This window comes from Eptatretus burgeri, chromosome 17 (assembly GCF_056783735.1).
Source record: "Eptatretus burgeri isolate ZD-2024b chromosome 17, Ebu_testis_v1, whole genome shotgun sequence".
NCBI lineage: Eukaryota > Metazoa > Chordata > Myxini > Myxiniformes > Myxinidae > Eptatretus > Eptatretus burgeri.
The window spans coordinates 38,712,678-38,732,547 of record NC_140977.1 but is presented as its reverse complement, the minus strand read 5'-3'; the positions used below and the strand labels follow the sequence as shown (position 1 = coordinate 38,732,547).

Genomic DNA, 19,870 nt, shown 5'->3' with positions numbered 1-19,870 from the left:
CATCGGCCACGCCTACGCAGCAACGTGTCCTGTCATTGGTTGGTAAATAAATGGCCATAACTTGGGAAGCACTTGTCCGATTAATATCAAACCCTGAAAAGGCACATACTCAGGTCCTCAGCAATATACCTGGCAAGTTTCAATTAGATCGGACCAGTGGTTGTCGAGAAACAGCAGTCACACACACACACACACACACACACACACACACACACACACACACACACACACACACACACACACACACACACACACACACACACACACACACACACACACACACACACACACACACACACACACAGCTGGAATTATAGATAGATGACGTCATAGGGCACGTGGTGTGGCAGCCATGTTGGAAAAACTGAAAAAACTTTGGACCTCTGTATCTCTGAAACCGCACCAACAAAAAAATTGAAACTTGACCATCGCAAGTACTCCTCATGGGGAATAAGTGTGATTTTTATGACGTCATAGGTGTCTTCATTTTGACGTCATAATTGCATATGTAGAATGCTACATCTGATCAGTACGAAAAATTTTGAGGGTCATCTCGGGATAAAATGTTCCACAGAAATAAATTTGATGATGTCATCGGTCACGTGATTCGGTACCAATATTGATTAAAAACAAAAAAATTCAAAAATTTTCTCTGAAGTGGCTGAACAGATTGAGGCGAAACTTTACACGTTTTACCACCTATCCATGAGGAACAAAAAGTTCATATATATGACATCATAGGTCACATAGTTTGGCAGCCATATTGGATTTACCCTAAAACCTATTAAAATCTTTTCTAGAACGGCTTGACAAATCGAGGGGAAACGTCACACAAATGATCCACACACCACAGGTGTACATTTGTAAAAGAATGATTGATAGGTGACATGGTTTGGCAGCTATATCGGATTGAAGAAAAATATTAAATAATGTTTTCTCCGGAACTGCTTAATCAATCAACATGAAACTTCATATTTATGATCTCATATTGCTGAGGAATACATGGTTTAAATTTCAACTAGATCGGACGCATAGTCTGGCAGCCAGAGTTATTTAATTTTTTGATATGGGTTATTTTTGTTTTTTTGACATCTATATTTTTTGAATAAGGCTCACTTGGCTGTACCTGGATGGGTTTGAAGATACAGGAGTAGCAGCTGAAATGTGAATCCTGTCCAGGTTCCTCCTGATGACTTCATCTTTTCTTTTTCCTTGTTTGGGTTCCTTCTGATTACTCCAATGCACGACTGTATCTATTTGGTCTTCCTTTCGATTTGAATTGATTTTATTTTAATCCCATTCTAAATTCAATTGAATAATAATAAACGTCATGGGTCAGGGCCAAGTGTCTGATCAAAGCAGGACATCTGGGTACCTGGTCATCACTGCCAGCAGTTAAAAAGTGGCAGTTCTAATTATGTCTCATTAATTCCATAACACACCAGTACACAAATGCCACACAAAATACACCACACAAAACAAGTCCTGGCGAGGGTCTGCAATCTCTGATCGCTCTTTTTCTTGTTTTAAACTTTGTTTGACTGCCAGAAAGGCAGACAGACAAACAAATTTACCTTACTCCTCTGTACGCATGCACGGTCAGTCGAGATTCTTTACAATTTCCCAAACTCAGAGCCAAGATACTGTTAAATTGCAGGTTCGTGTTCCGATTCCTGTTCTGATTGGTGTTCTCCAGTGTTCAAAATGAAACATTCAATTGAAATCAAGTCGTACCTCGATCACTGACTGACGTGTGTCAATAGACAGACAGACAGAGTGAACCTATTAAGAGCTGCAGGTAAGAGGAGGATAAGACTATCGTGTGAGATTATTGGTAAACAATTGCTTACTCTTTTCAATAGGATTGTTAATGTCCAACAATAAGGCTATCAGACTGGGTACCAGGCTTTACATCCTTCTGAGGGACAGTGCATTTTGTGATACGACACCCTGTCCGCAAAACAACAGGCTGACAGTTTATAGGCGTTGCGGTAATCGAACAGCTCAAAGATAAGTTCACTACCTCTGAGCTATCCTGTTAGCCTGAGCTTACCTCCCAGTCAATATCAGTAAGACAACGCCAATGATTTTATAACAAGGAGTCCATAAAAAGTGTGGAAAATTTAAAGTTGCAGTCATTTATCATTGTTAATTATCTATTACCATTGGTGGTGGAGGTGGAGAAGCCCAGCCTGCCTGCTGTGCTTCTCTGATCTCCTTGAATCGGATTGCCACATCTGCAATGGACAGCTGCAGTAGGTCCCAGAACCCCGCCAGGTCCTGAAGGGTTGGTCGAATGTGTGCGTCTGTGTTCTGCAAAAATGATCATTCACAACATGGTATTTTGCATGGTAATTTGTCTTTAATGATCATTCAACTGCAAAGGAAAACATTTCACGTTTATGCGAGGAAATGCAAGAAAGATTATTGATGTGGACCATAAGGTCAGCATCGTCTCTCAAACACAGAAAAAAAAAACAGTGGTATGGGGGCTTGGAAGCATATGAAGGGGGACATTGATAGTGGCAGGAGTGGTAGATAGCTGAGGTATGCATGGGTGATTGTGTACATTTGTCGTGTCTGTGTTGTCTGTGAGTGGGTCTCATCAAAATGGTGAACGTGCTCTCTGTGTTTGTTCACACATTTCCTTACAACCATGTCTGCCTGCCCCCCCCCCCCTCCACAAACAACCCCCCTCTTTTCTCTCACTTGTGGAACCAACTTCCCCGATCTGTTCAGTCCCATTCTTCCCTTCGGGGCTTCAAGACGGCCGTTCACCACCATCTCAGATCATCCCCCATTCATACTCGTGATCTCTTCTACCCCAAATGATCCCATTTTCAAGCACTCCCCTTTCCCCAGTTTAATATGATTTTCCCCTCTTCCTCACCTCTTTTTATTTGTTAGTTGTCAGTTGGTTTGTTCCTTTTCTGTTTCCCCACTTTCCTCTTCCTCTTCCTCTTCTTGGTGTAATGTGTCCTTTTCCCCCTCCCCTTGACCTCACCCGCACTCTCACTTCAACTCTGCTGTTGATGTTTTCCCCTTTCCATTTTGTTCCATTCCATTCTGCTCCAGCTCTTCCATGAGCCTCGAACTTGTATCGAAAAAATGATAATACGTAATACTGTACTGTATATACACATATTATTTTATAATTTTAAATCATACTAATATGTATCTTTGTTATATATGTGTGTGTGTGTGTGTGTGTGTGAAACACCCTGGTGATGTCTGTGCTTGCCCCCACTCTGAGACCAGACCACTTGCGACCCGCAGAGCTGGCAAGAAAATTTAATTTGTTCAGAGTGCCGGCGATAACTCATCTACTGTTTGTGAAGAACACCGTGGAATCTTTAATATTCCCAAACGCCCAGTGCCGGCAGACGAGACATGCAGCTTAACGTCCCTCCGATGGACGGCACACACATTGATGAATTGCTCTGCATGTGAAACACAAGAATGACAGTTTACAGCTGGGTCACGATTCAAAGCCAGGCTACAAAGCTCAGAGGTGAGTCCGCATACTTATTGGTCTCGGCTATCCTGCCAGCTTTGAATAAGGTAAGCTACATGTGACTTACCATGTAATCTTGGCAAAGTTTGTAAAACTGTTGGAACTTCTGGGAGAGCAACAACTCAGTGGAACCTATGGCACTTCGCATCATCCCAAGCACTGAAACACAAACAATAAAACCATTCAGAAATATAAACAACTTCAAGAGGAACAAGAGGAACTAGGGACCATCGAAGTACGCTATATAGCGGAATGTTTGATCGCATGCGCCACACCCCACTACTCCCCTTAAGCTCCATGCATGCCCCTTATCTTCCTTCTCCTTGCCTCAATAAGCTCCCAAATCCATTTTCATTCTTTCCCTACTCCTCTGACACTGCCCTAGTAACACTTTGTGTTCATACCTCCTCTCCATCCCTCCCCTTCTCTTCCTTTTTTCTCAACTTAAATCATTTCATTATAGCTCACATCCAACTGTGCATATACAATAAATAATGTCCCTTGATAGAAATTACATAAATGACATTCTGATTGAACACATGAAACCTAGCTCTTCCACGAGCCTCGACTGTGTACACAAAAAACCCACCAAATAAAACCTACTTAAGGCCCGGTCACACCTTGACGTTTTAGCCAGCGATGACAACGTATTAAAATGTATGTAAAACGCTGGCTTACGTTGAACTTTTGATGTTTTTTTTTAAAGATTCGGACGTATTCATAGCGACTTGGTCTTATGTATAACGCATTGGTAACGGACACAGAACGTTTCGTTGTGTTATAGATAACTTATACCAACGAATGCTGAACCTGTTGTCGGCCTACACAACCGATGCCCAACAATAGTCTAACTTAGGCATAGCGCGTTGCACGCATCGCCGGCGATGTCGTGACGTAGCCTATTAAAAGGCTGACGCACAACGATTCGAATCATAACTGCCGTAGAAATGGAAGTGACAACATGGCGGTCACACCTTGGCGATCTTGCCAGCGTATGCCGACCTAAGAAAAATGTGTCTAAAACGTTGGGGCACGTCAAATACGGTATGAGTAAGTTTGGTATACGTGAGTAGAACGCTAAAGTACGCTATCATACGTCGTAGTAAGTAGAGTACGTCAAGAAATTTTAAACATGTTCAAAATTTTACGACGTACTCGGCGTATGACACACGTTCCGCATGCGATGGGGATAAGTTTTACACACGATATGTGGACGCTTACACACGTCCACAAAGGCTACTTATAAGCTACTCATAAGTTGAAACACGTTGCGGTAATGTCTTTTTTACGCGAAACTTATTTCTAACTTATGTTTGACGTGCTTTGAACCAATTCTTTACGTAGTCCCAACACACATCGACGTATGTAGACGTATTCCAATGACGTCTTCCGGTCGACAAAAAAATAAATGAATGTGTTTCTAGCTTACAACTGCCATATAAAGACGTGTTCCCAGCGGTTTTGGGAATTGGTATATAAAAATGGTGTTCATAAAAGGGGAACCCAACAGTGTTTTCGAGTCCTTTTTGAGTCGATGTCCATGTCAGCAGTATCAGTATCAGTATCAGTATCAGTATTAGTATTAGTAGTAGTTTGTTCATGTTGGCAGTAGTAGGTGAGTGTGAGGGGGAGGGTGTGGGTTATGATGGATCGTCCTTGCGTTTAACGATTTAACGATTTAAATGATAAATTCAACGATTTAAATGGCTGCATCTCCACTATTGAAAGTAGATGCTTGCGCTCAACAATTGGATTTTTTTTACACTCAACGACTTTTAAACGGTACCACTCAGCTATTTTCATTGTTTACAATGAACGATTTAAATTGCTGTCACTCGCCTTTGTTTTTTGACGCTGGGGTTTGGAAATTTGAAGCGTTTCTTCTGAACGTGTTAAAACGCTCAAACTCGACTATTTTAAATAGACGCTGCCGATGGACAATTGGAATCATAGCCAAGCTAGACATCGAAGTGTGAACATCCTCGTCATGATGAAGAAAAGTTTGAAGAATGCTGCAAATAAGTGTCCTGGCCGTGGCCGTGGACGCTGACGCAAGGACGATCCATTATACTGACGTCTTTCAGCCTATGAGTAACTTAAAAGTAATGTCTGTCGATGTGTGGCAACGATCGCGTAACGTGCCAACAACACGTTAATCATAGGTTAGAAATAAGTTTCGGGTACGCTAAACATTACCTCGGCGTGTCTCAACTTATGATTAACTTACAAGTAGCATGTGTTGACGTCTGTCAACGATTGCAGACCGTGCATACAACTTGTGGTCAGCGTAGCGGAACGTGTGAGTCATACGCCGGCATATGTCGTGAAATTTCAAGCATGAAAAAATTTGAGGACAACCAAAAAGTACAATGTTTAAAGCCAACGTACAACGACGTATGGCAGTGTTTTTCAGCGTGCTCTCAATGTTATCAAAACTTACCCATAACGTATTCAACGTGTGCCAGCGTTTTAGAAAAAAAAATTCAAAAATCGGCATACGTTGGCTAAAACGTCAAGGTGTGACCGGGCCTTTACCACCGCAGTTCCAGACTGGGTCCCATGCAGGTATCGCGATGCTTGTAATCACTAGACTTTTACAAAACTCACTGATTGTCCTCATAAAAATGTTCTCATGAGTTCTGGTGAGATTTTGGGAGGATCATCTCAGATGCCTAGTGATACTAAAGCAGAATTTTGTAACAAAATGTCCAAAAGCTTAAGGACAATGTATTATTAGTACTCTAAATATAACAGAATCCACTCTTATTAGTCTGCCAGTGAAGGTGGACAGAGGTTATGTTTTCACCCCTGTTGGCCTGTTTGTCTGTGAGCACGATATCTCAAAAAGCGATGCACATGAGAATTATTAATCGATTCTTCACCATTAAGAGATAGAGCCACAAACGATATATAGCACGATATCTCAAAAAGTTGTGGACAAGTTATGACAAAACTTGGTGGATGAGTTGGTGTGGTGACAAGAATAAGCCGAATCGATTTTTCTTATTAGGGTCCAGGTCCAGATCTGGCCTTTCAGTGGGATCTAAAACATAAACTGTTCAGTCTGGCGGAGGTATGCGCTCTACCAAGTGCCGTTCTAGTTGGTAGTTGTGATGCACAAGGGGTCCTGCGGTGTCCCCTTATATACTTATACAATGGAACAGTGTTTTATATTTAGTGGAAGCTAAATATGTAAGCAAGTGAAGCTTGAACCGCATTATACAACAAAGCAAATTATCCAGATTGATTTTTCAATTATTTTTTAATATAAACTGCATTTCCCCTTAGATACTTTGAGTGTAGATGCTCCTTACACTCTCAGTAACAAAATTACCATTAAAATGACTTGAGCATGATGGATGGTGTCACATTTGTATCAAAATCATTCACAGTTTACCAAATTGCTCTGTTGGGCTCATCATGCAGAATATTGTTTTGTTTGTAGAAAGGAAATCCAATCCATGTAAATAAAGACAACTTCTCCAAACTATACAGGTGGAAAAGGTGCATGAGGTGCAAGTTCCACCATATTTGTGTACCTAATGGCCCTAAATGCAAATGCAGAGAAAGACCACTTATCCACCATGCTTTTTTAATATATTCGATCTGCATGCACAATGCGCTCACAAAGTAGCAAAACAAATGTATTTAACAATAACAATTAGAAACACAAGCAACTCAACGAAAACCTATGATCTCACCTTCCTCTGGCAAGTCCGCATCCTCTGCTTCTTCCCTCACTGCCTCACACAGCCCTTCGAGCCTGCGCCGCTCGGCCTGCAGCCGTGCAGCAAACCAGCGTGCATCGTGTGGGCCGTCGATATTCACCGACCCGTCAGGCCAGCTGCCTGGAGAAACGCGACCCGGCCAGCTGTCATTACGCGAAGCCGTTTGGCTGCCTCGAGAATGCTGTAGCGCGTCATCACTGGTCGGATGGTAGCGAGGTGAGGCACGAGGCACGGGACTGAGGTACCAGGGCCTCTCATGGGGTCGAGGCACCTGATGGATTTGTGTGGCCACACTGAGCATGCGCTGTGACAGCTCCTCCACCTCCAAGTCAGCCTGAACGCTTGTTGCGACGCTGTTTGAACGAGTGTCTCGGCCACACCTGCAGATGAAAATTAAGGGTCAATGTCATCATAACAATTCTCTAAATCGGTGCATCGAACCCATGATTATGGGAATTTCAGGTCAAAATCCAATTTAACAATGTTCATTTGTCTGTTGGCTCCTGTTGCCTCAACTGTATCTACCGCTGCTGTCTCCACCTCGTCTGCCGTTGCTGTCTCCACCTCGTCTAATGCTGCTGTCTCCAACTCGTCTGCTGCTGCTGTCTCCACTTTATCTATTGCTGCTGTGTCAACCTCACCTGCTGCTGCTACCTCCACCTCATCTACCTCTGCTGTGTCCACCTTGACTACCGCTGCTGTTCATTTCATCTGTCACTGCTGTCTACCGCTACTGTGTCTACATCGTCTACCGCTGCTGCCTCCACATTGTGTAGCACGACCATATCCAGCTTATCCAAAAACGATCAGATTTGAACGCAAGAAAACTCCAAAGTCCACACAAAAAATATTGGATGCACTGCCGAGTTGTTCTAAAACCAGGTTTATATATTGTTACGGATCTGGAAACCAAATGCATTCAACATACAGATGTCCCAAAAGTCAGTTATGTCGTTAAGTATGTGTGTAGTCAGATCCCCTTCCTTTTGTCTAGTGGGAGAATCAAAGGCGTGTGTTGCGATTTCTTTTAGTTAGGTTATTACATCTAACAAGCCATCTAACAACCATCCAATCTGCATGACCCCTCGGCCAATCACGATCCACCACCAATCAGCTGCCTTCTCGCACCCTGATGTGCCAAGGCAAGATCTCGCGGTTCCGGTTTCTCGGCTCCCACGAACGTTGTAACTCTTTCACGACAACCTTTGCAACAGCTTGTCTCTGTTGTCAGCAGCCAAACTCTGACCCCCAGCTTGTCTCTCTCCACGGCTGCGAGGGTCCAATAAAGAACTCTGGGTTTCTTTTCATTTGTGTGTGTGTCTGCGTGTGGGCCCGTCTTTAAGTAGAACTGAATAAGTGTTTTTGGATCATTGTAAATACTTCTTGCATATTCGCGTTAAGTCTTGCTTTGTGTCTTCATTTACTGTAAATAAAACTTGTTAGAAATGTTCCCAGCTCATTTCCATCCCTTCTTGGATTGGTCCAGCATGGTTCGGATCTGAGTTTAGGCGGGGTTTTATCCCCGATGATCCGTTAATTCCAGCCGGCACGGCTTTGGCAGTTTCCGCTCGGCTGCACCCGAACCGGAGTTGGTAGTCGGTAGTTGGAACTCTACCGGAGTCGGTAGAGTGACCCGGTTCGAGCAAGACGTCTTGCTCGGCCTGCGCCACTCGGCCTGTAGCTGTGCAGCAAACCAGCATACATCGTGGCATGGTTTCCCCGGTAGTCAAAATCGCGTAGTTAATTCGGTAAATTGGTTGTAGACAAATAGACCCTATGCTATGCGGTTGAAATATTGGCGACCACGGTCGGTTAAACGACCCACCGGCTCGCGGAGCTATTCGAGCAATGGCCTACAATTCCGGGGAGTTTGGTGGGAGACGACGCAAACTTTCCCCACCTAATAGTCGTTCTCGCCACCAACCCCCGGCCCACAACAATATTTTTTTTGACACAAGAACAAAACAAGTTATACATATGAGGAAATGTCAGCGCAAGAAAAACTTTAAGAAGAAAATATTATATTAATTATCATTACCTGCTTTCTTCTTCCACTTGAATGCCCACAGACTGGAACTTGCTTCCAGCCATTTCTTCTTGCTCCACACATTCCCCGCTATCCACCTGCAGACATTTTGCATTTCATGATGTACATAGTGTTGTCTACATGCTGATCAATGGATAACATTCCTATTTAAGAAGCTGTTAATGGATGAAAAATTGTTCCAACAAAAAAAATAAAAAAGTATATCTGTACACTATACAATATACGATATACATAATCAGACACATCGCCTAACTTTTATGGTGAGCATCGCAACAGATGATGTCTCACACGCTAAAACCGCATAATCCACACAGAACAACCATCGTCACCCAGACAATTGTTCCTGCTAATGAAAACCATTCAACCAGAAGGCACATGATGTGACCAGCAGGAAAATCGAAACATGAGTGTGATGAGCACTCCACTGATTCCCATTGGACACAATCCACACCAAAGCGTTGCCTCCAACAAAGAGGCTTCAGCCCAGTGACTCTATCAAAGTGACAAAGATTATCTGGTCATCATCAGCTAACCAACAAACAGAACCACCAACACGGATTTCGGGCATATTTGCTCTCATCAGGATTGTATATCAATAAATATCTAACCAATGATGCCCACATTTGTCATTTATACATCAGACGCACCTCCTGACTGTTATGGTGAGCATCGTTGCGGATTATGTCTCAAACGGTAAAACCGTATAATCTGCACAGAACAACCATCCATCGTCATCCAGACAATTGTTCCTGCTAATGAAAACCATTCAACCAAAAAAACCTTCATTAGGTTTCTTTGAGATTTCATCCCTCCATATTTCTACATTTTTTGTTAAATGGTTTTTTTTTCTTGTTTCTGCAAAAATGCTTAATGTTTTATACATTTTGTCATTTTGGTATGGATGAAATCCATCTATGTTATTAAATTTGGCTTATGGTACACTCTACCCCTCCCTCTCTCAATCCTGGCTTTTGGTTCAGTCCACGATGTGGATTAACACATATGCGGAAATATCGATGCGAATTATCATTTAAAAAAATCATTTACAAAAAAATAATAAAATGCTTAATGTTTTATATATTGTTATATTGGCATGAATTAAATCCATCTATGTTATGAAATTGTTTTAATTCTTGTTTCAGTTGATTTGGTGGATGGTTTGGATATGTATCACTTTTAGAATAGTACTGTTCCTATCTTTCCCTATCCCACGATGCTCAGCGAGTTCGTTGAGCGTTGAGTCCATATTTACATTCGATTTCTTTTCCTAATGAAACGGTGAAAGCTTTATATATTTTTTAATTTGGGGTTGCGTGCACTAGCCCAGAGACAAAGTAACTTATTTGTGTTGGAATCACTATCATGGCTTCGGCAGTTATTGAGTTAGGTTGGGCTACAGTTTTACATTGGTTTTAGAGGGGAAGAAAAGAAGTACAAATTGGTGTTTTAGCCATCTCTCGTTGTGGTAATTTAGTGATGTATTTTGGCATCATTTTAAATTCTGGTAGTTCCGAAAGCACTCGAGAATAAAAGGTACTCGCATAACCTGCGCTCTGCGCGACATATTGGGGTGGGTGTGTTTGAGAAAGGAACTGATGCAGAGTATCAGTAGTAATTTTACTTTAATGCAGTAAGTGGAATACGATTTCACTGTTTCAGAACCATTTTATTTACTTTTTTTGTACCATGCACCTCATATGGTCTTTGAGATAATGTAAGCCGAATGTCACATTACTCGAGCGCAGAACAAAGTCGAAGATAGCGCGACACGAAACCACAAACTCGGAAATAATATATAAGATGGCTTTTAAATGCTTATGACTTCACTCTGTAGTAGTTTATGAGTGTATATTTGTGTACACAATTGAATGGGTTGCCATTTTTCTCTGTATTATCCCTCTATATGGAGTACTACCATAACTCCATGATTAATGATTTTCATAAAGCCTCTGATGTACTGTCCTTCATCCTATTTGTTGATGATTCTAGCCTTTTCTTTCCTCATCGTGATGTTAATATATTATTGGATACTCTCAATATAGATCTTCAGCATGTTTCCAAGTGGCGAAAGGCAAATTGATTGTCATTAAAATATGGAAAACAAATTTTACGTTTTTTTTCACAACTCGGTCTTTGAACTTCCTGGACCTATTTTATGTGATACTACAAGTACATTGAGGGTTCATGAAGAGGATCCAAAATACCGTGAAGAAACAAAATACCCCGAGGACCCAAAAGTTCCCCAAGACCGTTTAGAGCCTTTAAGACTCCTTAAGAACCCTTTTACTTTTAAGATCCTTTCAACACTTTTGACACCTTTAGATCGCTTCACCCTTTAGACTTATACATACCCTTTTGACTCCAAGATCCTTTAGACCTTTAAGTCCCTTGAGTCCCCTTAAACCTTAACACCATTTTGACCCCTTACACCCTTCAGACAGATTAGACAGCTTAGACCCTTGACCACTTGGACCTTTTTATATTGCAAATAAACTACAAATAAATATAACTTCACCAATATATAAATAAATTTGAACAAAAGAAATGTTTGTATTATGATTGGTGTAAATAATGACAACAGAGCAAATCTGTGACGTCAATCTCTGTCACGACGTGTGGAGAGGCGAGTGTAACGATCCGATCCACACTCGTATATAATAAATTGAAATTGATACAATAATCACTGCGAATAAATGAGTAATGAGTGATTTTGAGATGCTAACGTAAGGAACTGCCTTCTAGCTGATTCCTACCCCTACACCCCCATTCCTCCATTTGTGGTCATTTCTACTTTAGATTTCTTCAGTTTGGCTTCTGTCTGCCCAACTCCTTGTTATTCTCAATATAGTTATCTTGTTTTAAAATATCCTCCTTGCTTCTGTCTCTTTTTACTTTTCATAATTTAGATACAGTATTTTTAATCACAACACATTGTCATGGGACCTGAAATCTTACAAGCCCTGCTTTTTTCAGGTTCTTCCACTGTTTTCTTGTTTGATGTGTTTCTTGTATTTTTGGATTGAGTTAAGTGTGGGAAAAAAAAAAAACTGAAAATGAAATTGATAAAATAAATCATCTCGGTCCTTTCCAATCTGAGGTTCGTGATCATGGGGGAAATGGTCACTCCCCAAACTATCGTTACCCCTCCAGTCATACTTCATTTCTGCACAAAGGTGAGGTCAAGTGGAGAAGACTGTCCAGTGGATGGATTGGTGTAAGTCCCATTACCATCATTTAAAAGCACTGAATCAAATACTTTGATTATATTTTTAATGCATTCACCATTTCTGTCAGTAAGTTTAAAGCCCCAAATAATATTGTGGCTGTTGAAATCACCACACCAAGGAATCACCCCTTTACAGCTCCTTAATAACTATTGGAGCGTGTTATAGATCAACGGTTGGCAGGGATAACAGAAATTTATGATGGCAACAATTTGCCTTGTGCCAAGTATTTTGATAACATTCCATTCCAGTTCAGCATTACAATAAATTTCCATGAAAGGAACACTGAGCTTAAGAAGAGTGTGAATTGCTTTGCAATACATGTCCCCTACCAGTCCCAATAAATGTTCAGGGGATAAAAATTTGTTTGCATTTAACACACACTCGAGCCAATACCGGAAGTAAATGAAGAAGAAGAAACTCTCCAACCCCTGTGTTTGGGTTAATTTGGCAAAATTAAAAGAAAAGCAATTTACATTTTCTGATACCTTTTGTAGACTAAAAATGAATAAAGACAACTGGGATAACAAACCAGAGATCAAATTTAATGCACGTTTGAGCCAATGTCAGATCAAAAATGAAGAAGAAGAAGGAACTCGGCTTTGCCTATTTCATATTAAAAATAACCCGATGTACATACATGAAGCAAAAAGATACGTACGGCTTGTGTGCATATATAATACATCGTGGTTATATACCTGGGATTATTCCGATTGCACTGGGGCATGGACTAACACCCAGGCCTTAGGCCAGAGGCCTACCGATCTGTGCTGCTTCATGCAATGGTGGTGCATGATTTTATTGGGGCGGAGTCAAGCCAGCTGTCTAGCCAATGGGTGCAAAGCGGTGGGGTGGAGTCAGGGCAGTTGAACACTGACCCTTGTATAATAGGTGATATTTTCTAAGCTTAAAAAGGGCACAACTCTATGAAAAATTGACGAAATGGCCTAAAACTCGAACTTGTTCTGTAACTTATCATAATAAAGCCACGTACCAAGTTCCAGTTGAATATGTTAAAGGGTATGGGGGAAAAAAAGTCTGGAAAACCACAGGTGGGATGGATAGACAGAGAGAAAACCTATAGTACCCTCTGATGAAACCAGTAGGGGACTAATAAACACCTCACATCCACCTCCATTCACACTTGCTCTGTCCTTACGTATGAGGGTATTGGTTTGTTGTGACATTTTAACCAGATTTCTTGAATGCAGATTATATCTAGTTTGGTTGTAAGATCACCAATAAACGTTTTGCATTTCATTGGATAACTGTTATTATTCCATGGTGGAATCTGAGACGGTTTGAGGGTCCATCCCACTGATTTTATTTGCTGACTTACTGAATATTTTATTGATATCTTTGGAAGAAATGCCCTCACAACCCAGATGTTTAATGGCTACAGAGGAAATTATATTTATTTTCTCTGATCACCTTTTTGCTTGGGTTGCACAATTTCCTACTTTGGTTATAAAATGGATGAACCCCATTTTGGTAATCTTCACGTCAACATCAGCGAATATACTCTCAGTTTGTTATTCTTGATCTTTAGTCTCGGTCTGAATTCGCACCAATTTTGTCAAAATTTTGACCTGGGCATAAGTTTTGATCTTCGTTTATTGGATTCCTACTCTTGGGTACCTTAAGAACAGCCTCAGTATAAGACAGCTTTCCTTCAGTTTTAATATGTTGGATTTGGGCAGCTCTTTGGAATTCGGGGCATCCTGAGCTGCACTGTGATCCCCACCACAGTTGACACAAAACATTTTATCACTTCTGCAGCTACTGTATTCGTGGTCTCTATTACATTTGCGGCAGCATTGTTTGCCCCAACAGGCTGGAGCAGTATTCCCAAACTTTTGTCACTTGTCACATATTAAGGGGAAGGGATATATTCACGTACAATGAAGGCTTGATAGCTCAGAAACACTTTAGGAGACTAAGACAGGATTGCCGAAGGTAAAAATCACTGATGTGATTTCAGCCTTGACCCCATCCCTAACAGTTGCGAGATGATGGGCGTCAACAACTCTCACATCAGCTGGATGACTCTTAATGCCATCCATTTCAGTTGAGGAAGCAATCCCGTAACTAACTCCTTGACTTTTTCTCAGACACCAAAGAGTCAAACAGGAGACTTGAACACCACCAAAATGAAAGGCTCTCAAAAGGATTTCCAACTGGGCAATCGATTTATGTTGGATTAATAGGTCAACGAATCTGAGCTTTTTGGCACTGTAAACATCTCCAAATTGTTTTTAAATCAGTGTTGCCATTTTCATTGGGTCATCAAAACTCCAAGATTTGGAGCCATCAGAGGATGATACTATAACTAACAGTTTGCCATGATCCTCTTCTGGGTGAGTGAGGACTTTAAAGGAGAACCCAAACACAAATTGTTTTTCTCAAATCGCAACCTAATTTGAAAGGAAAAAAATTGATTTTTGGTTTGACTTTGGTTGGTTTGGATTTTTGAAAAAAAAAAAAAAAATTGATTAGATCACATGGTTTGGCAGCCATATTGGATTTACCCAAAAACCAATAAAAATCTTCTTCTCCAGAACGGCTGGACAGATCGAGGGGAAACTTCATAGAAATGTTCCCCAAGAGTCTACAATCTCTGATTGCTCTTTTTCTTGTTATTAATGTTGTCGATACTGTCAATTTGAGGTTTGGAATGATCAATGACCCAGAATTTTTTTTAATACCAGAATAAAACCTCACCTTTTCATGGTAGGTTTTTAAGCATTTATAAATTTGTTTCATCGCCCCTGTAATATTACCTGACAATGGTTTCAAACTGCATTCTCCACTTGCGATGATGAACCTCATCTTACAAGGGTTTTTGGGATCCAGTAAATGACACACACACACGCACATGCCCATACACACACACACACACACACACACACACACACACACACACACACACACACACACACACACACACACACACACACACACACACACACACACACACACACACACACACACACACACACACACACACACACCTGTCTCCCACTGCTGGCAAGCTCTTGCAGCATGTACATGAGCTTGACATAATTAGAGTCAGGTTCTCCCAGAGCTTGGGTTTCCAGTCTCACTTGAACTCCATCGCCATTAGAGCTGAACAAAGAGTGAGTGCCTTTCGCAGTATTGCTCCATACTTGGATCTGCTTGGCTGAGCCCAAATGTACAAAGCCCATGTCCGGAGCACAATGGAATATGCTCCCCTTGTATGGATGTCTGCAAGTGCCATGTATCTTAAAAAGCAAGGTGATGTGCAATGTCGTGCTGTACGTATCATCAAGGCCCCTCCACAGGAATTGAATATCGATCCCTTTCCACACAGGAGAACTGTAGCAGATCTGGGTCTGATGTACAGACTGCACACAGAAGAAGTTTTAGCACTTCTGAAGACCATGCTACCTCAAACAGATTGAGCTGCCCAGCAGGGCAAGGCCCAGGGCCTCCATTATGGATTCCATCAAGATTCACCAGAGCAAGTGCTTCCTTTGGAAGATATGGTGTGCAGTGTCTTACTGGCAAGATAGAGAGTGGTCACTGGTCACTTGTTCAGTATGACCGCTCCTCTATGCCCACAATGATTCCAGTGTGGAACAGTTTACCAGATGCCACTGTAAGTCACCCAACAACATCCGGGATCAAGGCTTTCTGCTCCAGAGCACACAAATATCTTAAAATCGAATAGAGTATAATTATGATAATGTTTTGTATGTACGATTCTATCACCTTGTTTTTCTTTAACTATTATTATTCTCTCACTTGTATTTTTGATGCTCTGTGCTTTCATGGTACAAGTGGGCACTGTTTTTGGTTTTTGCAATGCTTGTCCATAAAAAAACAAAAAAAACAAAAGGTCCACCAGCAACCCCCTTCTAGTAAAACTACCAAAATCAAGAATCACTGATCACCTTCACCCTTTCATTCCTCTTTTTTTCCCCACCATTGGAACAAACTCCCACACTCTCTTCAATCTCAGTTTTGCCTCCAGGTCTTCAAAACAGCTATTCACCACCATCTCTTATCTTCTCCCATCCAAAACCATGATCTTTTCTACCCCAGCTAATCCGCCCCAAACCCACCTCCTTCAAATTCCCTGCTTTCCTTCCTGAAAGTCCCTGTAGTGTCCATCTTGTTTACCCTGTGTACCCTACCCCATCCCTCTCCCTTCCACAGATCTCCTCATGTCTCTGTTCTACACTGGCTTTTTTCCTTCCCTCTCCCACCCCTCTTGTCTCTTGCTCCCATTGTTGTACATTCTGTGTGTTAGCTCTCATATTATGAGCTTCGACAGTGGATACAAAAAATAAAAAATAGGGAGGGTTGGAGGCCTGAGTGAGCAGAGGGAGCAATATTGGAGAAGAGGCAGTGAAAAACAGGGACTACAGATCTGCCTGCAATACGAAAGCAACAGACCCTGTGCTTTGACTTAATCAATGGATATTCAAATTATTTTGAGAGTTTTAGATTCCACAAAATTCAGGAGGGACAGATGTAATGCTGGGGCACCAGCCAATAGGAGAGAGCAGTACTCCACTGAGGGAGAGAGCAGTACTCCACTGAGCTATGGCGAAAGGCCTTGTAGACTGCCGCTTAGTAGCCAGACCATTCTTTAATTACTTTGCTAAATATGTATGTTCATGTATTTGACATTTTTAAAGAATATAAATTAATTTTTCCAAGACAAACAAAAAAACTGGTTGTCGATGGGAATATCCAAATTCAAAACTGAAGGCACCACCAACTAGCTGAGTTACTAACCGGCAAGGTTCAGGTCCAACGTTTCAACCACTGAGTGGTCATCATCGTGGACTGTGCAGACGTCGTGTTTCCATTATTAACTACCACCCAAAGGGCTGAGATGGGGTAGGTGTCACATGACATTGAAGATCCCCCCAAAAATTAACTTTCTACATCTTTGTCTAATTTTGAAGGTCTGATTTTGAAGTTTAAAACTGAGATAAGTTAGTCTACACCTGACAACACCCAATGTCACGTGCAAGATGATGATGAAACCGACACTGGGTCTCATCATCTGCCTATTTCAGTTCAGTGATGCCTCTCCCTTCTTCCATTGGAGGGTACTTAACAGTTTATTGCTTGCTGTAGCAATACATTTCTGCATGAAGACCATTCTCAGTAGTGAAAACATTGGCCCTGAGCCTTGCCTTGATGGGCAGCAGCATCTGTTTGTGATACTTTCATTTTTGAGTGAGATAATATATCTTACCTGTATGCCCACGGAGAGTCTCTCACCAAGTTGACAGCCTGCTACCGTTGTTTCATTCTCCATCAACTTGTCCATTGAGCCAGGACGAGCCTCAATAGCACCTTCACCCGCCTCACGTGCCCGCTCTGGCGGTGAGCTGTCAAGGCTCTCCAGAGACTCACTCGAGTTCTGGCCCTGACGTGTCCACGTCACCCCCTCTCCTCGAATCACGGTCGCTGCCACTTTTTTATCACTCACTATTCCCTTGGCACCATCATTTGGTGAGTGTGCAGAACCTGGCTCATGATCTCCTGCAGGTGCAGGTCGAGGCAATTCCTCGGCTTCCTGTTCAGTGCCAGTTTTGCCAGGAAACTCATCCTGCGCCGATTCTGTCCTGCTGCTCTGACTGCCCGGAGAGCGAGCAAACAACTCGGCGCCTGCCTCCAGTTGTCCACCCAACAGTTTGGTAATGCCATCGTGCGTTGACTCTGTGCTGCTCTGTGTGGAGACAGATGATGAAGGCTTCGACAAAAACTGTTGTGTGGCCTTTAATGGAAGTGGTGGAAGAGCCTTCCGGTAAATGGTTGCATAAATTGCAGCTGGAAAAGAATTAGAAGAATATTCAGCAACAACGTACAAAGATAGCTACTGAATTGGTGCCCAGGCTTTCCCTATTAATTCACTGAATTCCAAGGCAAAAATAGTGTCCCTTTACTAAAGTCCTTGCTACAGTTTCGACCATCGATTTAACTTCAGTTTTAAGCAGTTATTCTCTGCAGACCACTGTAATTGGAACTGTAATCACTTCAGTTACCAGCAATCCTTACTGCAGTAAATAAACCACAATAAGGAAGCCTATAGTAATTCTAGAGTTAACTTGAACTGCCAGGAAGTATATGAGGACTGCCAGGAGTACAACCACAGTTCTAACTATACCATTTTTGCCTGGAAAACACAGACTGATGATGTTGATGGCAATGGTGATTAATTTTCCTTTGTTGATTATAATGGAATTCTTTGCATTGGTTTTCATATTTCACAGCAGTACTCACAGTTGGGCCGCATTGAGCCACGTGTAGAGTGGCCTAGTGCTGAAGGAGTCGCAGAGCAAAGGGAAGTTCGCTCGTCATCAGGCCCATAACCAGCCTGTATGGCATATAAGTAGCTATGGCGTCTGGTGCCCAGGCAACGGGGAAGATCGAGTGCCTGCATCACTTGGGACGTGGCTGTCTGGCGGCCTGGACCCGACTTGCGAGCCTGTGGGTAGTTGAAAGGTGAACCTTTAGTGTGATGGTCTGTGGGAGGTTATATTTCGTGGAAACTTCAAGAAAGTTACCATTTGGTTGAGTTATTGAACAATTGGTTATCTTACTCCACATTCAGTGGATTTAGGGATTGCTATGTTTATTGGCAATCACAAGTTGTCCTCAAGGCAATTGAGGTTCAACCACAAGGTGTGGACAGGTGCTGCAAGTAGATCTGAATAGGAGTGGGAGACAGATTACTCCCTCGCTGAAGATCATTAGTCAACCAGTTGGGCTTTTATTGAGGCTAGTTCAGCTTCGATAAACTGAGTATTCAAATCCTTCATAATGTCGCCTTCAGCCGGATATGAACCCACAACCTTTGGGATGCCAGTCTATGAATAGGATCCTGACCACATTAGGCTAGTACATCACCATTGCTTAAAATCTATAAAGCTCTTTCTAACCACTGACTCACTGATATAAATGTTTATTACTTCCTCGGTGGGTTAGACAGATAACATTTGGCATCCACTAGTTGTAACTTGAAGCCACGATAACAGAAAAAACACAACACAAAACTGTCCATGAATGAAAATATCCATGGGTTATATGTAACAGCGGGTTACATGTCAACTCATTGTCACGTTTGAACTTCATTAAAGGTCACCAGAAAAATTAAGCCTGGTGTTAGCTTAGTGGTTTGGGTAGTGGCTTGGGATCCTAGGGTCCTGAGTTCAAGCCCCGTTGGCCGCTGAATTAAAATACACCAGGAGATTGATTCAGCCTGTCATCCTTCCGAGGTCAGCTAAATGAGCACCAGCGTACTGGTAAGGGGGACACTGCATCAGCAGCATAGCCGTGTCCCAACCAATGATGC

At 42.0% G+C, this 19,870-nt stretch overlaps 1 protein-coding gene across 2 annotated transcripts in view; it reads right to left on the bottom strand.

The window, feature by feature from the left end:
• LOC147009809 (disks large-associated protein 3-like) overlaps positions 1 to 19,870 on the bottom strand; it is a 125,592-nt gene that overhangs the window by 2,585 nt on the left and 103,137 nt on the right. For both annotated transcript variants that reach the window (XM_085861142.1, XM_085861144.1), the window contains exons 8-13: positions 18,799 to 19,003; positions 17,768 to 18,345; positions 9,281 to 9,366; positions 7,216 to 7,622; positions 3,582 to 3,673; positions 2,164 to 2,313 (exon numbers count right to left, since the gene is read on the bottom strand). In XM_085861142.1, coding sequence (XP_085717268.1) covers positions 2,164 to 2,313; positions 3,582 to 3,673; positions 7,216 to 7,622; positions 9,281 to 9,366; positions 17,768 to 18,345; positions 18,799 to 19,003 — 1,518 coding nt within the window. The remainder of the gene's footprint in view (positions 1 to 2,163; positions 2,314 to 3,581; positions 3,674 to 7,215; positions 7,623 to 9,280; positions 9,367 to 17,767; positions 18,346 to 18,798; positions 19,004 to 19,870) is intronic.